This window comes from Scyliorhinus canicula, chromosome 1 (genome assembly GCF_902713615.1).
Source record: "Scyliorhinus canicula chromosome 1, sScyCan1.1, whole genome shotgun sequence".
In the NCBI taxonomy this organism is placed as follows: domain Eukaryota; kingdom Metazoa; phylum Chordata; class Chondrichthyes; order Carcharhiniformes; family Scyliorhinidae; genus Scyliorhinus; species Scyliorhinus canicula.
In genome coordinates this window covers 219,918,661-219,936,690 of record NC_052146.1, presented here as the reverse complement: position 1 = coordinate 219,936,690, position 18,030 = coordinate 219,918,661, and the positions used below count along the sequence as shown (strand labels likewise).

The 18,030-nt window shown below is 44.8% G+C and overlaps 1 protein-coding gene across 1 annotated transcript in view; it reads right to left on the bottom strand.

The window, feature by feature from the left end:
• Nucleotides 1-18,030, bottom strand: part of utrn (utrophin) — a 560,528-nt gene that overhangs the window by 78,284 nt on the left and 464,214 nt on the right. The window contains 1 exon segment of the mRNA XM_038808060.1: nt 10,571-10,645. Within this exon segment, the coding sequence (XP_038663988.1) occupies nt 10,571-10,645 (75 nt within the window).

Below are 18,030 nucleotides of genomic sequence, written 5' to 3'. Positions count from 1 at the left end.
AACTTCAATAAAGGCTTTAACTTACTAGAGCAATTCAAACAAAATGTACATTAATTTATGTCCCAGAAATAATACAATGATTCAGAGAAGTATTTTAGAATATCAAAAGCAGGCCACCTCATTATAAAGGAGTAGTTCGGAGAGCAAACTGGGAAAGACTGAGGTGCAGCATAAAAACCATGAGGTCTGGAGCCAAACAACAAGCCTGAAATCTTGTATCTGAAATCTAACTAGGGAGTTGTCAGCAATGTTGGTCATGCTCTGTAATTCTATTTAGTCACTTCTGTGGATTGATGGTGGAAGGGTAGCACTGTATATTACGGATCCTTCCTAACTAAAATATTTATGCTTTTCATCTTCTGTCCATCCTCACCATGTTCAAATCCAACACATCTAATTTTGCACTCTAATTAGATCTTTGCCTGGGTTTCAAACCGTGGTTTTCCTATTTTTCCTGTCTTCCTGTCTGGCATTTTACATTATTTTAAATCATAATTTATGTCACATCTGACTTTATGTCACTGCTGTTAATTCTTGGTTGACAAGTTATTGTTCATCTCAATGGTGTTTGGCACTTTGGGGTTTGGCCTAGATTTCTCCTTTTTTTTTAAAAAAAGTTGCTGTTTTGCCATAGTGCCTGCAATAAAAAAACTAGCAGTTCAGCAAACCTCGTTTCAACATTAGTTCAGCATGCAGCCAAAATCCCCCAGCATAACTCAGTCAAAACATGAAATGTCAAGTGAACCATCCTAATGTAACAGAACCACCATAAATAAAATACAATGGTGAGATAAGAGATGACACCTTCAGAGGTTGTATCAATTTGAATGACCAAGATGAATTCTATAAGCATCAGTCATAGAAACATTTATGGCCATTTAGCCCATCGAGTACATGCTAGCTGTACACTGAGCAATCCAGTCAGTTGCATTTCTCCCCTTCATTCCCAATGCCCTGGAAGTTTATATCCTACATGTGCCCATCAAATTTCCCTTTGAAATCATCGATTGTCTCTTTTTCCATCACACTTGTGGGGACGAACTTCAGGTAATTTCAGGAGTTCAACATGAAGCATGACAAATTCAACCCAGCCAATTATTGCCCCAGCAGTCTACCTTCGATCATGAGAATGTGATGAAAGAAGTTTTTAAACAGTGCTATTAAGTGGCACTTGCTCAGCAATAATCTGCTCACTGACACTCAGTTTGGGTTCTGCCATTGTCACTCAGCTCCTGACCTCATTACAACCTTGGTTCAAAAGAGCTGAACCCAGAGGTGAGGTGAGAGTGACTGCCCTTGACATTAAGGCAGCATTTGACCGGGTGTGGCATCAAGGAGCCCGAGCAATGGAAATCAAGGGGAAAACTCTGCTGGTTGGAGTCATACCTAGCACAAAGGAAGATGGTTGGGGCTGTTGGAGGTCAATCATCTCAACTCCAGGACATCACTGTAGTTCGACAGGGTAGTGTCCTAGTCCCAACCATCTTCAGCTATTTCATCAATGACCTCCCTTCTTTCATAAGCTCAAAAGTGGGGGTGTTTGCGATGACTGCACCATTCATGACTCCTCATTCATGAGGGGGTGTGTGGGTATGTGAGGGAGGCCATCCAGAACTACTTGGAAATAAATGATATGGAGGAAGTCTCGGCAGCAATGGTGTGGGAAACGCTGAAGGCAATAGTTAGGGGGGAGCTATTTTCGATACGGGCCCCATAAGGAGAAGGCGGAGTAAGCAGAGATAGATAGGCTGGTTAGGAAAATACTCCAGGTGGACAGGAGATATTCGGAGGCCCCGGAAGCAGGGTTATTGAAGGAGTGGCAGAAGCTACAGATGGAGTTTGGTCTGTTGTCTACAAGGAAGGCGGTGGGGCTGCTGAGGAAGGCGAGGGGGGAAATATAGAGTATGGGGAGAAGGCCAGCGAGATGCTTGCACACCAGCTAAGGGAAAGGGAGGCGGCCAGGAAGATAGGAAGAGTGAAGGATGGAGGAGGGAATATGGTCATGGACCCAGCAAGGGTGAACGGGGTGTTTAAGAAGTTTATAGGCGGTATAAGAGTTGGAACCCCCAGCTGGGGTGGGGAGGATGAGGCATTTCTTGGAGGGTTTAGAGTTTCCGAAGGTGGTGAAAGGGTTAGTGGAGGGGCTGGGAGCCCCGATCGGAATTGCAGAAGCAGTAGAGGGATTGGAGATCATGCAGTCGGGCAAGTCCCCAGGCCCGCAATGATACCCTGTGGAATTTTACAAGTTTTCTGGGATGCTGGGCCCACTGCTGGTGAGGACATTTAACGAGGCCAGGGAACAGGGTGTCCTCCCCCCAACAATGTCACAGGCTTCGATATCGTTGATCCTAAAGCGTGAGAAGGACCCAGAGCAATGCGGGTAATACAGGCCAATTTCTCCACTGAATGTTGATGCCAAACTGCTGGCTAAAATCTTGGCCTCAAGGATAAAAGATTGTGTCCCAAAGGTGATAGGGGAAGATGAGACAGGGTTTGTTAAAGGCAGGCAGCTAACGGCCAACGTTAGAAGGCTCTTAAATGTGATCATGAGCCCTTCAATGGAGGGAGATGGAGGTAGTGGTCACTATAGACGCGGAAAAGACCTTCGATCGGGTGGAGTGGAATTATTTGTGGAAGGTGTTGCGACGGTTCAGGTTTGGGCAGCACTTTATTGACTGGGTTTGGTTGCTGTACCAGGCACCGGTGGCAAGGGTACGGACGAATCGGCTGATGTCGGACTTTAAACTGCATCGGGGGACAAGGCAAGGATGTCCTCTCTTCCCACTGTTGTTTGCTTTGGCCACTGGCGATGGGCTAAGAGCATCAAAGGACTGGAAGGATATAGTCCGAGGTTGGGGGGGGGGGGGTAAATGGAACATAGGGTCTCACTATACGCAGACGACCTGCTCCTATATATTTCTGACCCGTTAGGGGGGGATGGGGGCGATTAAGCAGATCTTAGGGGAATATGGGCGGTTTTCGGGGTGCAAATTGAAAATGGGTAAAAGTGAGATGTTTGCGATCCAGACAAGGGGACAGGATAGGAAAATGGGGGAGCTGCCATTCGGAAGCTTAGGGGATACTGGCAAGGATTTGCGGATGTCATGTCCACGGTACTTCAAACAAGGGTGGCGCCGAGTCCAGAGTGCCAATCTTTGGAGTGTCGGAAGATCCGGGGGTCCAGGGGGCGGGAGAGGCTGACATTTTGGTCTTTGCCTCCCTGGTAGCCCGGAGATGGATAGTGTTAGCATGGAGGGACTCGAAACCCCCGAAATCAGAGGTTTGGGTTAGTGACATGGCTGTGTTTCTCAGACTTGAGAAAATTAAGTTTGCCGTGAGAGGGTCAACATTTGGGTTCGTGCAGAGGTGGCAGCTGTTTATCGACTTCTTCGGGGAAAGCTATACTGCCAGCCGAGGCAATAAAGGGGGGGGGTTGGTTAGGCTACTTTGTGTTTAGGGTGGGCAGGATTAGTGAGAGATGAAGAGATGTATTTGTACCATTTATTGTTATAAAATTATAAATCCCTTTATAAAATGTTTTTTTTTTAAATCCTTCATGAATAATGTCATCACATTTGCTCCTGTCCAATCCTCTGGCAAATACCCTCACACCTCCGCCCACTCCCACCATATCTATGGAAGATTGTATTGCTTGGGAAGGAGGAAAGTCCATCAGCATTGCAGCTATACTCAAGTGGTATAATGGGAAAGCTGCACCAATGAAATCAATGCCACATAAGAAGTATCGTATATCAATCATTCTGAAACTGGAGATGGAATTTCCCCGTGCCCCTTACTGGCAGGATTAAGTGCAGATGGGGGAGGGGGCACAAATCAGCGGGAGCTCCAAAAATCGGTTTCTTGCTGACGTAAATGACGGTGGGATCTTCAGCTCCCTCCAAGGGCTGATGAGAAACCGATTTGCATCCTGCTCATGGGATGCAGATTTGATTTTGATTAGATTTGTGTTTTTGTGCCCGATGTCAGTCAGGAAGAGGAAGAGCTGGTGCGATTCCTTTGTAGTTGGCTTCCTTAGCTCGTTACTGCTGTTTGGAGAAAAGCTTGATTAGCTCTCCAATCTCTTCACTCCCGCTGCCCAGTCCAGGCCTCGTCAGACTGGCCTGATGCCACATCCACATCGCGCAGGCCTCACTCCACTCCCCAATCTGCTCAGATTCCACCAGCCTCTCCAAGTAATGTACCGCCGGGGCTGCAGTCCATGGCTCCGCCGCCACTGAACTGATCCCGACCTTCCCAGCGGCTCTCACCATTCAGCAAGACCTGACTGGAAGGCCCACCACACCCAACCGTCCGCGCCGCCAGTAGGGAATCACATTGGTCCAGGACATATTTGGACCAACGTGGCGTGTATATATCAGCAGTTAGCTGAAGGTAGTCTGGGGCTACCTCCAGAGTTCGGGATGGAGGCCTCCAGTGAGTGTGGATCCTGGAACATGCAGGAGTGGGTGGGGGAGCATCTATTAGGTGAATCATCTAGCTTCAGTGTCTTTGATGAGGTTCATCTTCAGGTTTTAGAAGGCCCATCTTCTTTCTTCAATGGTGGGTCAGTTATGTCTGGACACGTTTTAAAAATGGCACCCAGATCTGACGGTGGGGTGTGAATCATCCGGCCTGCCCCACTGCATGAAACTTCACAAAACCCCTCTCAATGCATGTTTAATGAGACTGGGGTTGCGCAATATGGGGTGACTTACCAGCGGCCTTTGCGAGGGGCAGCATTCTCCTTCCCGCCCCCACAAGAGGATAATTCCACCTACATCTGTGGGAGACACTTTCTGTGGGGTCCACAAATTAAATTGTCTCTGTCATAATTTTATATGATGCATATTGAAATAAAAGATTTCTAACAAAAGCCTGCTTCAATAATTCTAAATTAATTGTTATTAACACTAATAATGTTCTTGCCCCAACCGACTCTGATAAGCACCGCTTCTCTGTGTGCTGATGCGTTGGAAAGCAGCGGCCAAAAACAGAGATCCACTATTGATCACTAATGGAACCAACTCTGGGGTGCTTCTATCTGTCATTAACTTTTAATTATTGTAATATAAATACTCACAACTATATATAAATCATAAATATAAGGTTTTTAAAAGTACATAAAACAAAACCACACTTTTTTCTGATTGATGAAACCAGTTTTTGGAGAACTTGCAGTTGATAAATTAGAAGTCAAGCATTTATGAGTGTCCCTGTTAAATATCACACTGAGGACAAACATCTCCCTGCAATCTGTAAGTAAACAGCTGTTTTCTTAAAAGCATTATTAAAACATTCTTTATACATAGCACTTTCATATTTAAGATGGGGAAGTCAGAGATGGGGAATTCATTTGAAAATGTCCAACCATAAAAGTTTGAAAACCATTGTCTTACTTAAAGGTTAAACACTAGAGGGAGCTCAGATTTAGACGGAACTATGTAAAATCCATACAGCTTCTGGAGAATGGTCAAAATGACCCAATATGTGCACTGCGACTCTTCAAGATCTCAGAGGAAATGGATGAATGGGATAAATCAGACGCCTGATATCTAGATTCACATTAAAGTAGCTTGGCAAATCCCCATAGCTAACAGCGCTCCCATGTCAAGTAACAGAATATTAATGGTTTAACACATTAACAGAAGAAAGTTATATGTTGAATCTTAAGAAAGAGAAAATGCTGGAAATGCTCTTTGTCAAAGTCATCGGACTCAAAACGTTAGCCCTTTTCTCTCCCTACAGATGCTGCCAGACTTGCTGAGATTTTCCAGCATTTTCTCTTTCGTTTCAGATTTCAGCATCCACAGTAATTTGCTTTCATATAATGTTGATTCTTTCCTACTGAAGTGCAGAAACCGTTATTCCAGGCTCACACAAATGTACTTCTGCTGTGAAATAAATTCAATGATCAAAATAGCATTATCATTCTTCCCCCTCACATACAAGGGATAATCATGCAGGGTTCTGGTCTTGTCCAGAAGTGCATCAAGGTCTAATCTTAAGAATGGGGCTATCCTTTGACAAACTCCAACAAAATATCCTCATTGCGTAACTTTGTGACAAATACATTAAACATAACATAGGATTCATGCCAAGCTTGATGTTTTTTCAGTTTGTTTAACTTCCTGGCCTGTCCCCCATGATTTCTCAGGAAGCTATTACTCTATCTCTGCATCAAAACATTCTTCAGAAGGTTAATTCCTCAGTTTGATCTTGATATAGAAACTGGTCAGTTTCAGTTCAGATTGAATTCCACAAAATCATACTTGAATTTTTCAGTATTTGAATCATTCAACAAGTTGTTTCACGTAGGACCACCCATGAGACAAAGTGGCGTCTAAAATACTGCACACTTGCTGGAAACAGCCATGCTCAGTTGTGCTAGCTTGTACAAATCTTAGACAATATGATGGCTGTGGGTGTAAATCAGCTAGGGCTGATCAAATCAGCAAAATTCATTAAAATACAATCGACTCAAGATTATAGAAAATAAGTTGTGCAAGTCTTTTAGTTGCAACTGCACTCTGATCTCTGCCACAAAAATCATGATACATAGAGCAACTGACTCCTTGAAAAACTTCCCTGGTAAATTATCAATCAGAAATAACAAGATGCATTCTTATGGAAAACAAGGATTTTTAAAAAATATAAATTTAGAGTATCCAATTAAATTTTTTACGATTTTTACAGGAGTCGTGTCAAAGCCAGATTCATCAGTCGCATTCACAAGGCAGCACTGAACGTCACCCAAGCACAACGCAACGCCATCCACGCTCTCAAGACCAACTGCAACATCGTCATCAAACCAGCAAAGGAGGGGTCACCGTCATACTGAACAGAATGGACTACTGCAAAGAAGTATACCGACAACTCAACAACTAGGAACACTACAGACAGTTACCCGCAGATCCAACCAAGGAACACATCTGCCAACTCAACAGACTGATCAAGACCTTGGATCCAGACCTTCAGAGCACCCTACGTGCTCTCATCCCACATAATCCCCGCATTGGAGATCTCTACTGCCTCCCGAAAATACACAAGGCCAACACACCAGGCCGACCTATTGTTTCAGGCAATGGGACCCTTTGTGAGAACCTCTCTGGCCACATCGAGGGCATCTTGAAACCCATCGTACAAGGTACACCCAGCTTCTGTCGCGACACGACGGACTTCCTACAGAAACGCAGCACCCATGGACCAGTTGAACCAGGAACATTCCGCGTCACAATGGATGTCTCGGTACTCTACACCAGCATCCCCAATGACGACAGCATTGCTGCAACAGCCTCAGTCCTCAACTGCCAATCTCCAGACGCAATTCTGCAACTCATCCACTTCATTCTAGATCACAACGTCTTCACCTTCGACAACAAATTCTTCATCCAGACGCATGGAACAGCCATGGGGACCAAATTCGCACCTCAATATGCCAACATCTTCATGCACAAGTTTGAACAAGACTTCCTCACCGCACAGGATCTTCAACCGACGTTATACACCAGATACATCGATGACTTTTGTTTCCTTTGGACCCACAGCGAAGAATCACTGAAACGACTACACGATGAGATCAATAGGTTCCATCCCACCATCAGACTCACCATGGACTATTCTCCAAATTCAGTTGCATTCTTGGACGCACTCATCTCCATCAAGGACGGTCATCTCAGCACTACGCTTTACCGCAAGCCCATGGATAACCTCACGATGCTCCACTTCTCCAGCTTTCACCCGAAACACATCAAAGAAGCCATTCACTATGGACAAGCCCTCCGTATACACAGGATCTGCTCAGACGAGGAGGAGCGTAACAGACACCTACAGATGCTGAAAGATGCCCTCGTACAAACGGGATATGGCGCTCGACTCATCGATCGACAGTTCCAACGCGTCACAGCAAAAAAACCGCACCAACCTCCTCAGAAGACAAACACGGGACACAACTGACAAGAGTACCGTTCCTCGTCCAGTACTTTCCTGGGGCGGAGAAACTACGACATCTTCTTCGGAGCCTTCAACACATCATCAATGAAGATGAACATCTTGCCAAGGTCATCCACACTACTTGCCTTCAAACTACCGCGCAACCTCAAACAAAGCATTGTTTGCAGCAAATTACCCAGCCTTCAGAACAGCGACCACAACACCACACAACCCTGCCAGGGCAATCTCTGCAAGACATGCCAGATCATCGACATGGATACCACCATTACACGTGGAAACACCACCCACCAGGTACGCGGCACATATTCGTGCGACTCGACCAATGTAGTATACCTCATACGCTGCAGGAAAGGATGTCCTGAAGCGTGGTACATTGGCGAGACCATGCAGCCACTACGACAACGAATGAATGGGCATCGTGCGACAATCACCAGGCAGGAATGTTCCCTTCCAGTCGGGGAACACTTCAGCTGTCAAGGGCATTCAGCCTTTGATCTCCGGGTAAGCGTTCTCCAAGGCGATCTTCAGGACACGCGACAACGCAGAATTGCCGAGCAAACACTTATAGCTAAGTTCCGCACGCATGAGTGCGGCCTCAACCGGGATCTTGGATTCATGTCACATTACATTCACCCCCACCATCTGGCCTGGACTTGCAAAATCCTACCAACTGTCCTGGCTTGAGACAATTCACACCTCTTTAACCTGGGATCACCCCCTATCTCTGGATCTGTAATGATTTGATTACCCGCAATGCTCGCATTCCAAGCATTGTCTGGCATCTCTGACTTTGTCTATATAAATGTTTCTAGAACATACCTCTCCATTCACCTAAGGAAGGAGCAGTGCTCCGAAAGCTCGTGTTTGAAACAAACCTGTTTGACTTTAGTCTGGTGTTGTAAGACTTCTTACTCTGCTCACTCCAGTCCAACACCGGCATCTCCACATCTTAAATGCTAGATCATCCAAAACTCTGTTGACTGTGTCCTAATACACACCAGGTCCCATTCACCACCATCCCTGAACACACAAGCCTACATTGGTTGCCACTTAAATAACACCTCCATTTTAAAATTCTCATCCTTGTCTTCAAATGCTCCTCTATTCCTCTGTAATCGCCTTTCGGCCCTCCTAGGTGTCATCACTCCACTAAATCTGGATGCTCAAGTTTTCCAATTTGAATTGTCCCACCACAGGTGGCCATGTATTCAAACACTTAGGCCATAATTCTGGAATTCCCTCAATGAAGATCACCACCACTCTTACTTCTTTAAGACATGCCTTAAAATCTACTTTTTTGACCAAGGTTTTGAGCATCACCCTTAACATCTCCTTATCATAGAATTTACAGTGCAGGAGGCCATTCGGCCCATCGAGTCTGCACCGGCTCTTGGAAACAGCACCCTACCCAAGGTCTACACCTCCACCCTATCCCCATAACCCAGTAACCCCACCCAACACTAAGGGCAATTTTGGACACTAAGAGCAATTTATCATGGCCAATCCACCTAACCTGCACATCTTTGGACTGTGGGAGGAAACCGGAGCACCCGGAGGAAACCCACGCACACATGGGGAGGATGTGCAGACTCCGCACAGGCAGTGACCCAAGCCAGAATCGAACCTGGGACCCTGGAGCTGTGAAGCAATTGTGCTATCCACAATGCTACCGTGCTGCCCATGTGATTCAGTGTCAGATTTTACTCTATAATGTTCCAACAAAATGCCTTGGGATAGTTTAATCTGTTAAAGGTATGATATATATTCTTTTAAATTTAATGTACCCAATTCTTTTTTTTTCAATTAAGGGGCAGTTTAGCATGGTCAATCCACCTACCCTCCACATCATTGGGTTGTGGGGCTGAGACTCATGCAGACATGGGAGGATGTGCAAATTCCACATTCTGGGGCAGTGCTAACCAAAAAGGTATAATACAAATACAAATTTTTGTTGCAACAAATTGTCTATATGGTCATATATTGCACCACAATTTTCTGTCAAACTACTGATTAGGCTGGCATTTTCTGCTTTCAATGTGCAAATGGTACAGTAACTGCAAGCAAGGGGCAGGTACGTGGTGAAATGCCAAAGTTGTGCACTCCACTGTTGGCTTCATGAAAAAGGGTATTTTTTTTTAGGCACTTGCTGTATATTCCCATTAAATGCTGCACAGAAAGGTAGGTCTTGTCATTACATGTTGCAAGTACTCATTTAATGTTATGATCATTGTTAATAATTGCTAATTAATCTCAATTCTTACTTTTTCTTTCTGTCTTCCTTAATCCAATCTTTCTTTCCCTCGCTTTTTGTACCTGATCTGACATTAAATTTTTTCTCCTTTAATTCAACCTCGTTTTCAGACCTTCGTGTGGTTATTTCCTGATCTTTAAAGAGATATCCGGTTGGTTCTCCTGTTCACTTATGGCTTGGTTGCACTGTTATCAGCTTGCACTTTCAGCAATTTGTACATAAGTCTTTTGAGCTGAAGGGTGCAGGGACAATTCTAACTAATGACTCTGCAGAATGTGGTCCATTGCAAATAATTACACCTGACATGCAAGAAATTCCACAATAAAGTAAATCATGAGATTACAGATTACTGAATATGTAGTTACTCACAACAGAGAGCTTTCTGTAGCCGGCGGATCTTCATAGCTGTCCGGTAGGCAGAAAAACGTACATTGTTTAAATCACCTGCATTAAGGCAAATAGAATAATGTTTGAAGACAAGTGCAACTACCTCAGCCAATAATTAGATGGTCGAATCACAGAATAGTTACAGCACAGTAGGAAGCTATTCAGCCCATTGAGTTCATGCTGGCTCTTAAAGAGCAATGGATATAGTCCCATAGCACATCCCATTCCAGTAGTCCTGCAAATTTATTCCCTTCAGTTGCTTATTCAATTTCCTTTTGAAAGCCATGATTAAATACGACTCAACCAAATTTCAGACATTCCAGATCCTAGCCACTCACTGCTTTTAGTTCTTTTGCCAATTACCTAAATTTGCGCCCTCTGTTTCTGGAAATGAAAACTTTAGTTCAACTCTCATCCTTTTTATATTCTTTCATGAGTGTCACTGGCAGAGACAGCATTTGTTGCTCATTCTTTATTCCCCTGAGGTGGTAGCGAGCCACATGAAATTACGAGTCATAGAAAAGGCACTTCGGCCCATCCTGTCTGTGCCAGTCAAAAACAATCACCCAAATATTCTCATCCTATTTTCCATGGGATTAGAATCGTACCCATAAGTGCGACTTGATAGCCATTTCAGTAGGAGGACATTGACTGGGACCTGAATATTGAAGGGTACACGATATTTAGGAAGAGCAAAAAGTGAGCAAAAGTTAGATAATGATGGTCTGAGCACAATAAAGGGGGATGACCCAAGTTCAGGAAACAAGGGTGTGGATGGGATACGGTAAAAGCAAGATGCCTCTTGTGGGAGTCGTGTGCAGGCTCCCTAAAGTAAACATATGGTATGGTGGAGCACAAAGGAAGACATAATTGGAGTTTGTCAGAAAGGCACAGTGATAATCATGGGAGATTTTAATTTACATATCGACTGGAAAAGTCAGATAGGCAAAGGTTAAGCTTGCAACATTCCGAACAACTACATCTGCAGGAAGTGCACCCAATTGCAACTCCTCACAGACTGCATGGATCGGTTGCAGCAGCATGGATGCATTTAGGAGCATGCAGGTGGCGCAAAACATCATAGACAGGAGTTTCAGAGAAGTGGTCACAACCAAGATGCAGGCAGATAGATGAGTGATGGCTAGAAGGGGCAGGCAGTCAATGCAGGAATTCCCTGTGACTGTCCCCCTCTCGAACAAGTATACCATTTTGGATAATTTTGGAATGGGGGGGGAGGGAGGCCATCAGGGGAAAACAGCAGCGGAAGCCAGAGCAGTGGCACCATGGTTGGCTCTGTTGTTCAGCAGGGAGGGACAAAGCGCAGAAAAGCAATAGTTATAGGGGACTCCATAGTCAGAGGCACAGATAGGCGCTTCCGTGGACGTGAAAGAGATTCCAGGATGGTATGTTGCCTCCCGGTGCCAGGGTCCAGGATGTCTCTGAATGGGCAGGGGGCATTCTGAAGGGGGAGGGTAAACAGCTAGAGGTTGTGGTACATATTGGTACTAATGTTGTAGGCAGTCAGAGTGAGGAGGTCCCGCAGCAGGAGTTCAGGGAATTAGAAAGAAAGTTTAAAAACAGGACCTCTAGGGTTGCAATCTTGGGATTGCACCCTGTGCCATGTGCCAGTGAGGCTAGAAATAGGAAGATGGGCGGCACGGTGGCACAGTGGTTAGCATTGCTGCCTACGGCGCTGAGGACCTGGGTTCGAATCCCGGTCCTGGATCACTGTCTGTGAGGAGTTTGCACATTCTCCCCGTGTCTGCGTGGGTTTCACCCCCCAACCCAAAAGATGTGCAGGTTAGGTGGACTGGCCACGTTAAATTGCCCCTTAATTGGAAAAAATTAATTGGATATTCTAAATTTATAAAAAAAAAAGAAATAGGAAGATAGTACAGTTAAACATGTAGCTACGCAGCTGGTGCAGGAGGGAGGGTTTCAGATATATGGACCATTGGGATTTCTTCTGGGGCAGGTAGAATCTGTACAAGGACGGGTTGCATCTAAACTAGAGGGGCATAAATATCCTGGCTGCGAGATTTGCTAGTGTCACACGGGAGGCTTAAACTACTGTTTGGGGGGGGGGGGGGGGGGGGGGGGGGGTCGGGGTCGGAACCAGAGCGATAGGTCAGAGGGTGAAATAACGGAGGAGGAACTAGAGAATAGTAAGACTCAGAGGAAGAGCAGACAGGGATATGTTGCTGAACACAGCGGGATTGATGGTCTGAAGTGCATTTGTTTCAAAGCGAGAATTCTAACAGGTAAGGCAGATGAACCTAGAGCTTGGATTAGTACTTGGGACTCTGATGTTGTTGCCATTAGAGACTTGGTTCAGGGAAGGACAAGATTGGTAGCTAAATGTTCCAAATTAGATGTTTCAGGTGTGATAGAGGGGGATGTAAAAGTGGTGGGATCGTTGCACCACTGGTTAAGGGGAATATCACAGCTGTACTGTGGGAGGACACCTCAGAGAGCTCATGCAGCGAGGCAATAAGGGTAGAGCTCAGGAATAGGAAGGGTGCAGTCACGATGTTGGGGGTTTACTACAGGCATCCCAACAGCCAGCGCGAGATAGAGGAGCAGATATGTGGGCAGATTATGGAAAGGTGTAAAAGCAACAGGGTTGTTGTGGTAGATGATTTTAACTTCCCCTATATTGCTTGGGACTCACTTAGTGCTAGGGGCTTGGATGGGGCAGAGATTGTAAGGAGTATCTAGGAGAGATTCTTGAAATAATATTAAATAGTCCAACTAGAGAAGGGGCTATACTGGACTGGTATTGGGGAATGAGCTCGGTCAGATGGTCAAAGTTTCAGTAGGGGAGCATTTCAGGAACAGTGACCATAATTCAATAAGTTTCTAAAAGGGGGAAGGCTATTTATAACAGTATTAGGCAAGAACTGAAGAGCCTAGATTTGGGGCAGATGCTTGAAGGTAAATCAACATCTGACATGTGGGAGGCTTTTAAATGTCAGTTGTTTGGAAACCGGCATGTTCCTGTGAGGAAGAAGGATAAACATGGCATGTTTCGGGAACCTTGGATAACAAGGATATTGTGAGTCTAGTCCAAAAGAAAAAGGAAGCATCTGAAAGGGCTAGAAGGCTCGGACCAGCCAAAGCCCATGAGGAATACAAGGAAAGTAGGATGGAACGTAAAAAAGGAGTCAGGAGGGCTATAAGGGGTCACAAAAGTCATTGGCAAACAGAATTAAGGAACGTCCCAAGGCTTTTTATACTATACAAAGAGCAAGAGGGTAGCCAGGGAAAGGGTTGGCCCACTCAAGGTCAGGGGAGGGAATGTATGCGTGGAGCCAGAAGAAATAGGCGAGCTACTAAATGAGTACTTTGCATCAGTATTCACCAAACAGAAGGACTTGGTGACTGATGAGTCTGGGGAAGGGTGTGTAGATAGTCTGGGTTACACTGAGATCAAAAAGGAGGTGGTGTTGGGCATCATGAAAAACATTAAGGTAGATAAGTTCCCAGGGCTTGATGGGATTTACCCCAGAATACTGAGGGAGGCAAAGGAGTAAATTGCTGGGCCGTGACAGGAATCTTTGTTTCTTCACTGGCTACAGGTGAGGTACCAATGGACTGGAGAATAGCTAATGTTGTTTGTTTGTTTAAGAAGGGTAGCAAGAGGGCAGCATGGTGGCGCAGTGGGTTAGCCCTGCAGCCTCACGGCACCGAGTTCCCAAGTTCGATCCTGGCTCTGGGTCACTGTCCGTGGGGAGTTTGCACATTCTCCCCATGTTTGCGTGGGTTTCGCCCCCACAACCCAAAGATGCACAGGCTAGGTGGATTGGTCATGCTAAATTGCCCCTTAATTGGAAAAAATGAATTGTGTACACTAAATTTATAAAAAAAAGAAAAAAAATGAAGGGTAGCAAGGATAATCCAGGAAATTACAGGCGGAGAACCTTACGCAGTGGTAGGAAAACTATTGGAGAGGATCCTTGGAGACAGAATTTACTCCCATTTGTGAACCAGTGGATGTATTAGCGAGAGGCAGCATGGTTTTGTGAAGGGGAGATCGGGACTCACTCACTTGATCAAACTTTTCGAGGAAGTATCAAAGGTGATTGATGCAGGTAGGGCAGTGGATGTTGTCAAATTGGACTTCAGTAAGGCCTTTTTAAGATCCCTCATGGCAGACTGGTACTGACGGTGAAGTCACATGGGATCAGAGATGAGGTGGCAAGATGGATACATAACTGGCTCGATCATAGAAGACAGGGGTAGCAGTGGAAGGGTGCTTTTTTGAATGGAGGGTTGTGGCTAGTGCCGTTCGCAGGCATCAGTGCTGGGACTTTTGCTGTTCGTAGTATATATAAACGATTTGGAGGAAAATGTAACTGGTCTGATTAGTAAGTTTGCGGACGACACAAAGGTTGGTGAAATTGCAGATAGTGATGAGGACTATCAGAGGTTACAGCAGGATATAGATCAGTTGGAGACTTGGGTGGAGAGATGGCAGATGGAGTTTAATCCGGATAAATGTGAGGTAATGCATTGTGGAAGGTGTAATACAGGTGAGAAATATACAGTAAATGGCAGAATTCTTAAGAGTATTGACAGGCAGAGGGATCTGGGTGTACAGATCCACAGGTCATTGAAAGTGGCAACACAGGTGGAGAAGGTAGTCAAGAAAACATATGATATCCTTGCCTTCACGTGGCATTGAACATAAAAATTGGCAAGTCATGCTGCAGTTGTCTAGAACCTAAGTTAGGCCACACTTGGAGTATAGTGTTCAATTCTGGCCGCCACACCACCAGAAGGACGTGGAGGCTTTGGAGAGGGTACACAAGAGGTTTCCCAAGATGTTGCGGTATGAAGGGTATTTAGCTATGACGAGAGGTTGGATAAACCCGGTTTGTTCTCACTGGAATGATGGAGGTTGAGGTGCAACCTGATAGAAGTCTACAAAATTATGAAAGGTATGGACAGAGTGGATAGTCAGAAGCTATTTTTTCAGGTGTTAAGAGTCAATTACTAGGGGACATAGATTTAAGGTGTGAAGGGCAAAATTTAGAGGAGTTGTGCGAGGGAAGTTTTCTTACACAGAGGGTAGCGGGTGCCTGGAACTCCATGCCAGAGGTGGTGGTGGAAGCAGGTACAATAGTGACGCTTAAGGGACATCCTGACAAATACATGAATAGGATGGGAATAGAGGGAGGTAGATCCCGGAAGTGTAGAAGATTTTAGGTTAGACGGGCAGCATGGTTGGCGTAGGCCTGGAGGGCAGAAGGGCTGTACTTTTCTTTGTTCTTTGTGGCATAGATGAGGAGTTCATTGAATGTTTTCAGAATAGTTTCTTAGGACAGCATGTTCTGGTATTGTACAATGATATGGTAGCAATTAATGATCTATACTGAAGGCTCTCCTAGATAGCAGGAACCATAATATGATTGAATTTTACATTAAGTTTGATGAAAGAATGGGTCAGAGACTGTAAATAAGGGAACCTATGAGGGCAAAAAGCAGAGCTGGTAACAGTGAATTAGCAAATTAGGTTAAGGAATAGGTCAATAGAGATGCAGTGGCTATTAACTCTTGAGTAATTACTTCCAATATTTTTTCCAACAATAGATGTTAGGCTAATCGGTCCTGCTTTTTGCCTCCCACATTTTGATTAGAGGTGTCACACTGGCAGTCTTCCAATGCTTCTCCAAAATCCAAGGATTCTTTATATAAGTAGGGTAGAAGATAGGAGTAAGGCCAGAAGAACCCTGGAATAGTCAAGTCAAGAGCTAACAAATGTATGAATGAGATGATATGCTGAGGCAAGTTTAATATCAGTTGACTTTCCAAAGGTGAAAGGAGGTAATCTTGCTGATACATACGTGATCGAAAGCCCATCCCAGCGTTGAACACAACACCAAGACCGTGAACAGTTGGGGATGGCTTCAGACAGTAGTCAGGTAGAGGAATGGATTTTGTGGCAAAGAAACAGACTTTGTGATGGGACCGAAGACAATAAGCGTCAGCTTTCCCATTATTTAGCTGGAGCAAATTTCTGCCAGAATCAGTATGATAAATCGGAGATGGCGATAAGTCTAAGGAGCTGGACGTGAGATAGAGCCGAGTATCAACTGCATATTGTGTGGAAACTAACCCTGTTTCCAGCAGCTAAGTAGGGGAGAGGGAGAGAGTCAAGTAGACAGTGTGAGAGACATGCACTCCCTCTCTCTCCAGCAGACTGTTTCATTTGTCCCATCCTCATACTTACCCCCAGTAGTTGTTTTTTTACTGTAGCCTGGTACTAGCCTGCCAGTGAAAACAAATAAGATCGCCCATGGTCAGGTCCCTGGCTTCTTTCTGAGGTCGCCACCTACACCCGAATGGTCCCCCGCCAGAAACAAAGGTATTCAAAACTTACTGTGGCATTTCACTCATCCAATCACAGGCTGATTTCATGTTACATTGGTTGCTGATTAGCAGCCAATGCTCGCAGAACCCAGCTTGTGATTGGCTGGGCAGGCACTGAGCACTTTTGAAATTCTTTCTGGGAAGTTTTGAAGTTGAACTGTTAACTACACTTACAGGATGTGGCGGGCTACTTAAAAACATCTTCCAGGCCACATCCGGCCGGCTCTTGGACAAGCCTGCTATAAATTAACAAACCTCTGGGGATAGAGTAGGGAATCCCACTGACTGGGCTGTTCTCTCCGGGTTATTCTCTCTTCAAACTACTTCCTTCGGGCAGAAGATACAGAAGTCTGAGAACACACATTAACAGGTTCAAAAACAGCTTCTTCCCCGCTGTTACCAGTCTCCTGAATGACCTTCTTATGGACTGAACTAATCTTCACACATCTTCTCTACTGAATAGTACAATCCCAATGCTCACCCAATGCTTGTGCCTATGTATTTACAGTGCGTTTTATACATTTCCTATGTTTTTTCATGAATGGAATGATCTCTCTAGACTGTATGCAAAATAATTTTCACTGTACCTTGGTACACATGACAATAAATCAAATTAAATTCAACTCCAGAGTGCCAAATTAAACGCAATTAGCTAAATGGCCTCCTTTTATGCTGTATGTGACTCCATAAAAATAAATTGTTTCAAGTTGTCCTAGTCCTCCATTCCTATGCAGTTTACATTACTTTTTTGACAAACTTCAATGTTTAACTGCTTTGATCTTTATTGAGTATTGACATTTTGGTCATGCTGAAAAGTGGCTGCCAGCACTCACCTGACACACTTTGGTTATTGAAGAGATAAACTGGCTCTTACAAATGTGCAAAAGGAGACCTCTATTTTAAATAGGCTTATTCATGAAAGGAGCTCAGGTTCTAAAAACTGTCAACCAAAATAAAAACTATGCCACTCAAAGAGAGACCAGGTCAGAGTGTGTAAGACAACATGGCCCTGATTTTCGGATCTGTGTTCAGTGTAAGCACCAAAACTTACCTATAGGTAACGTGGCTAA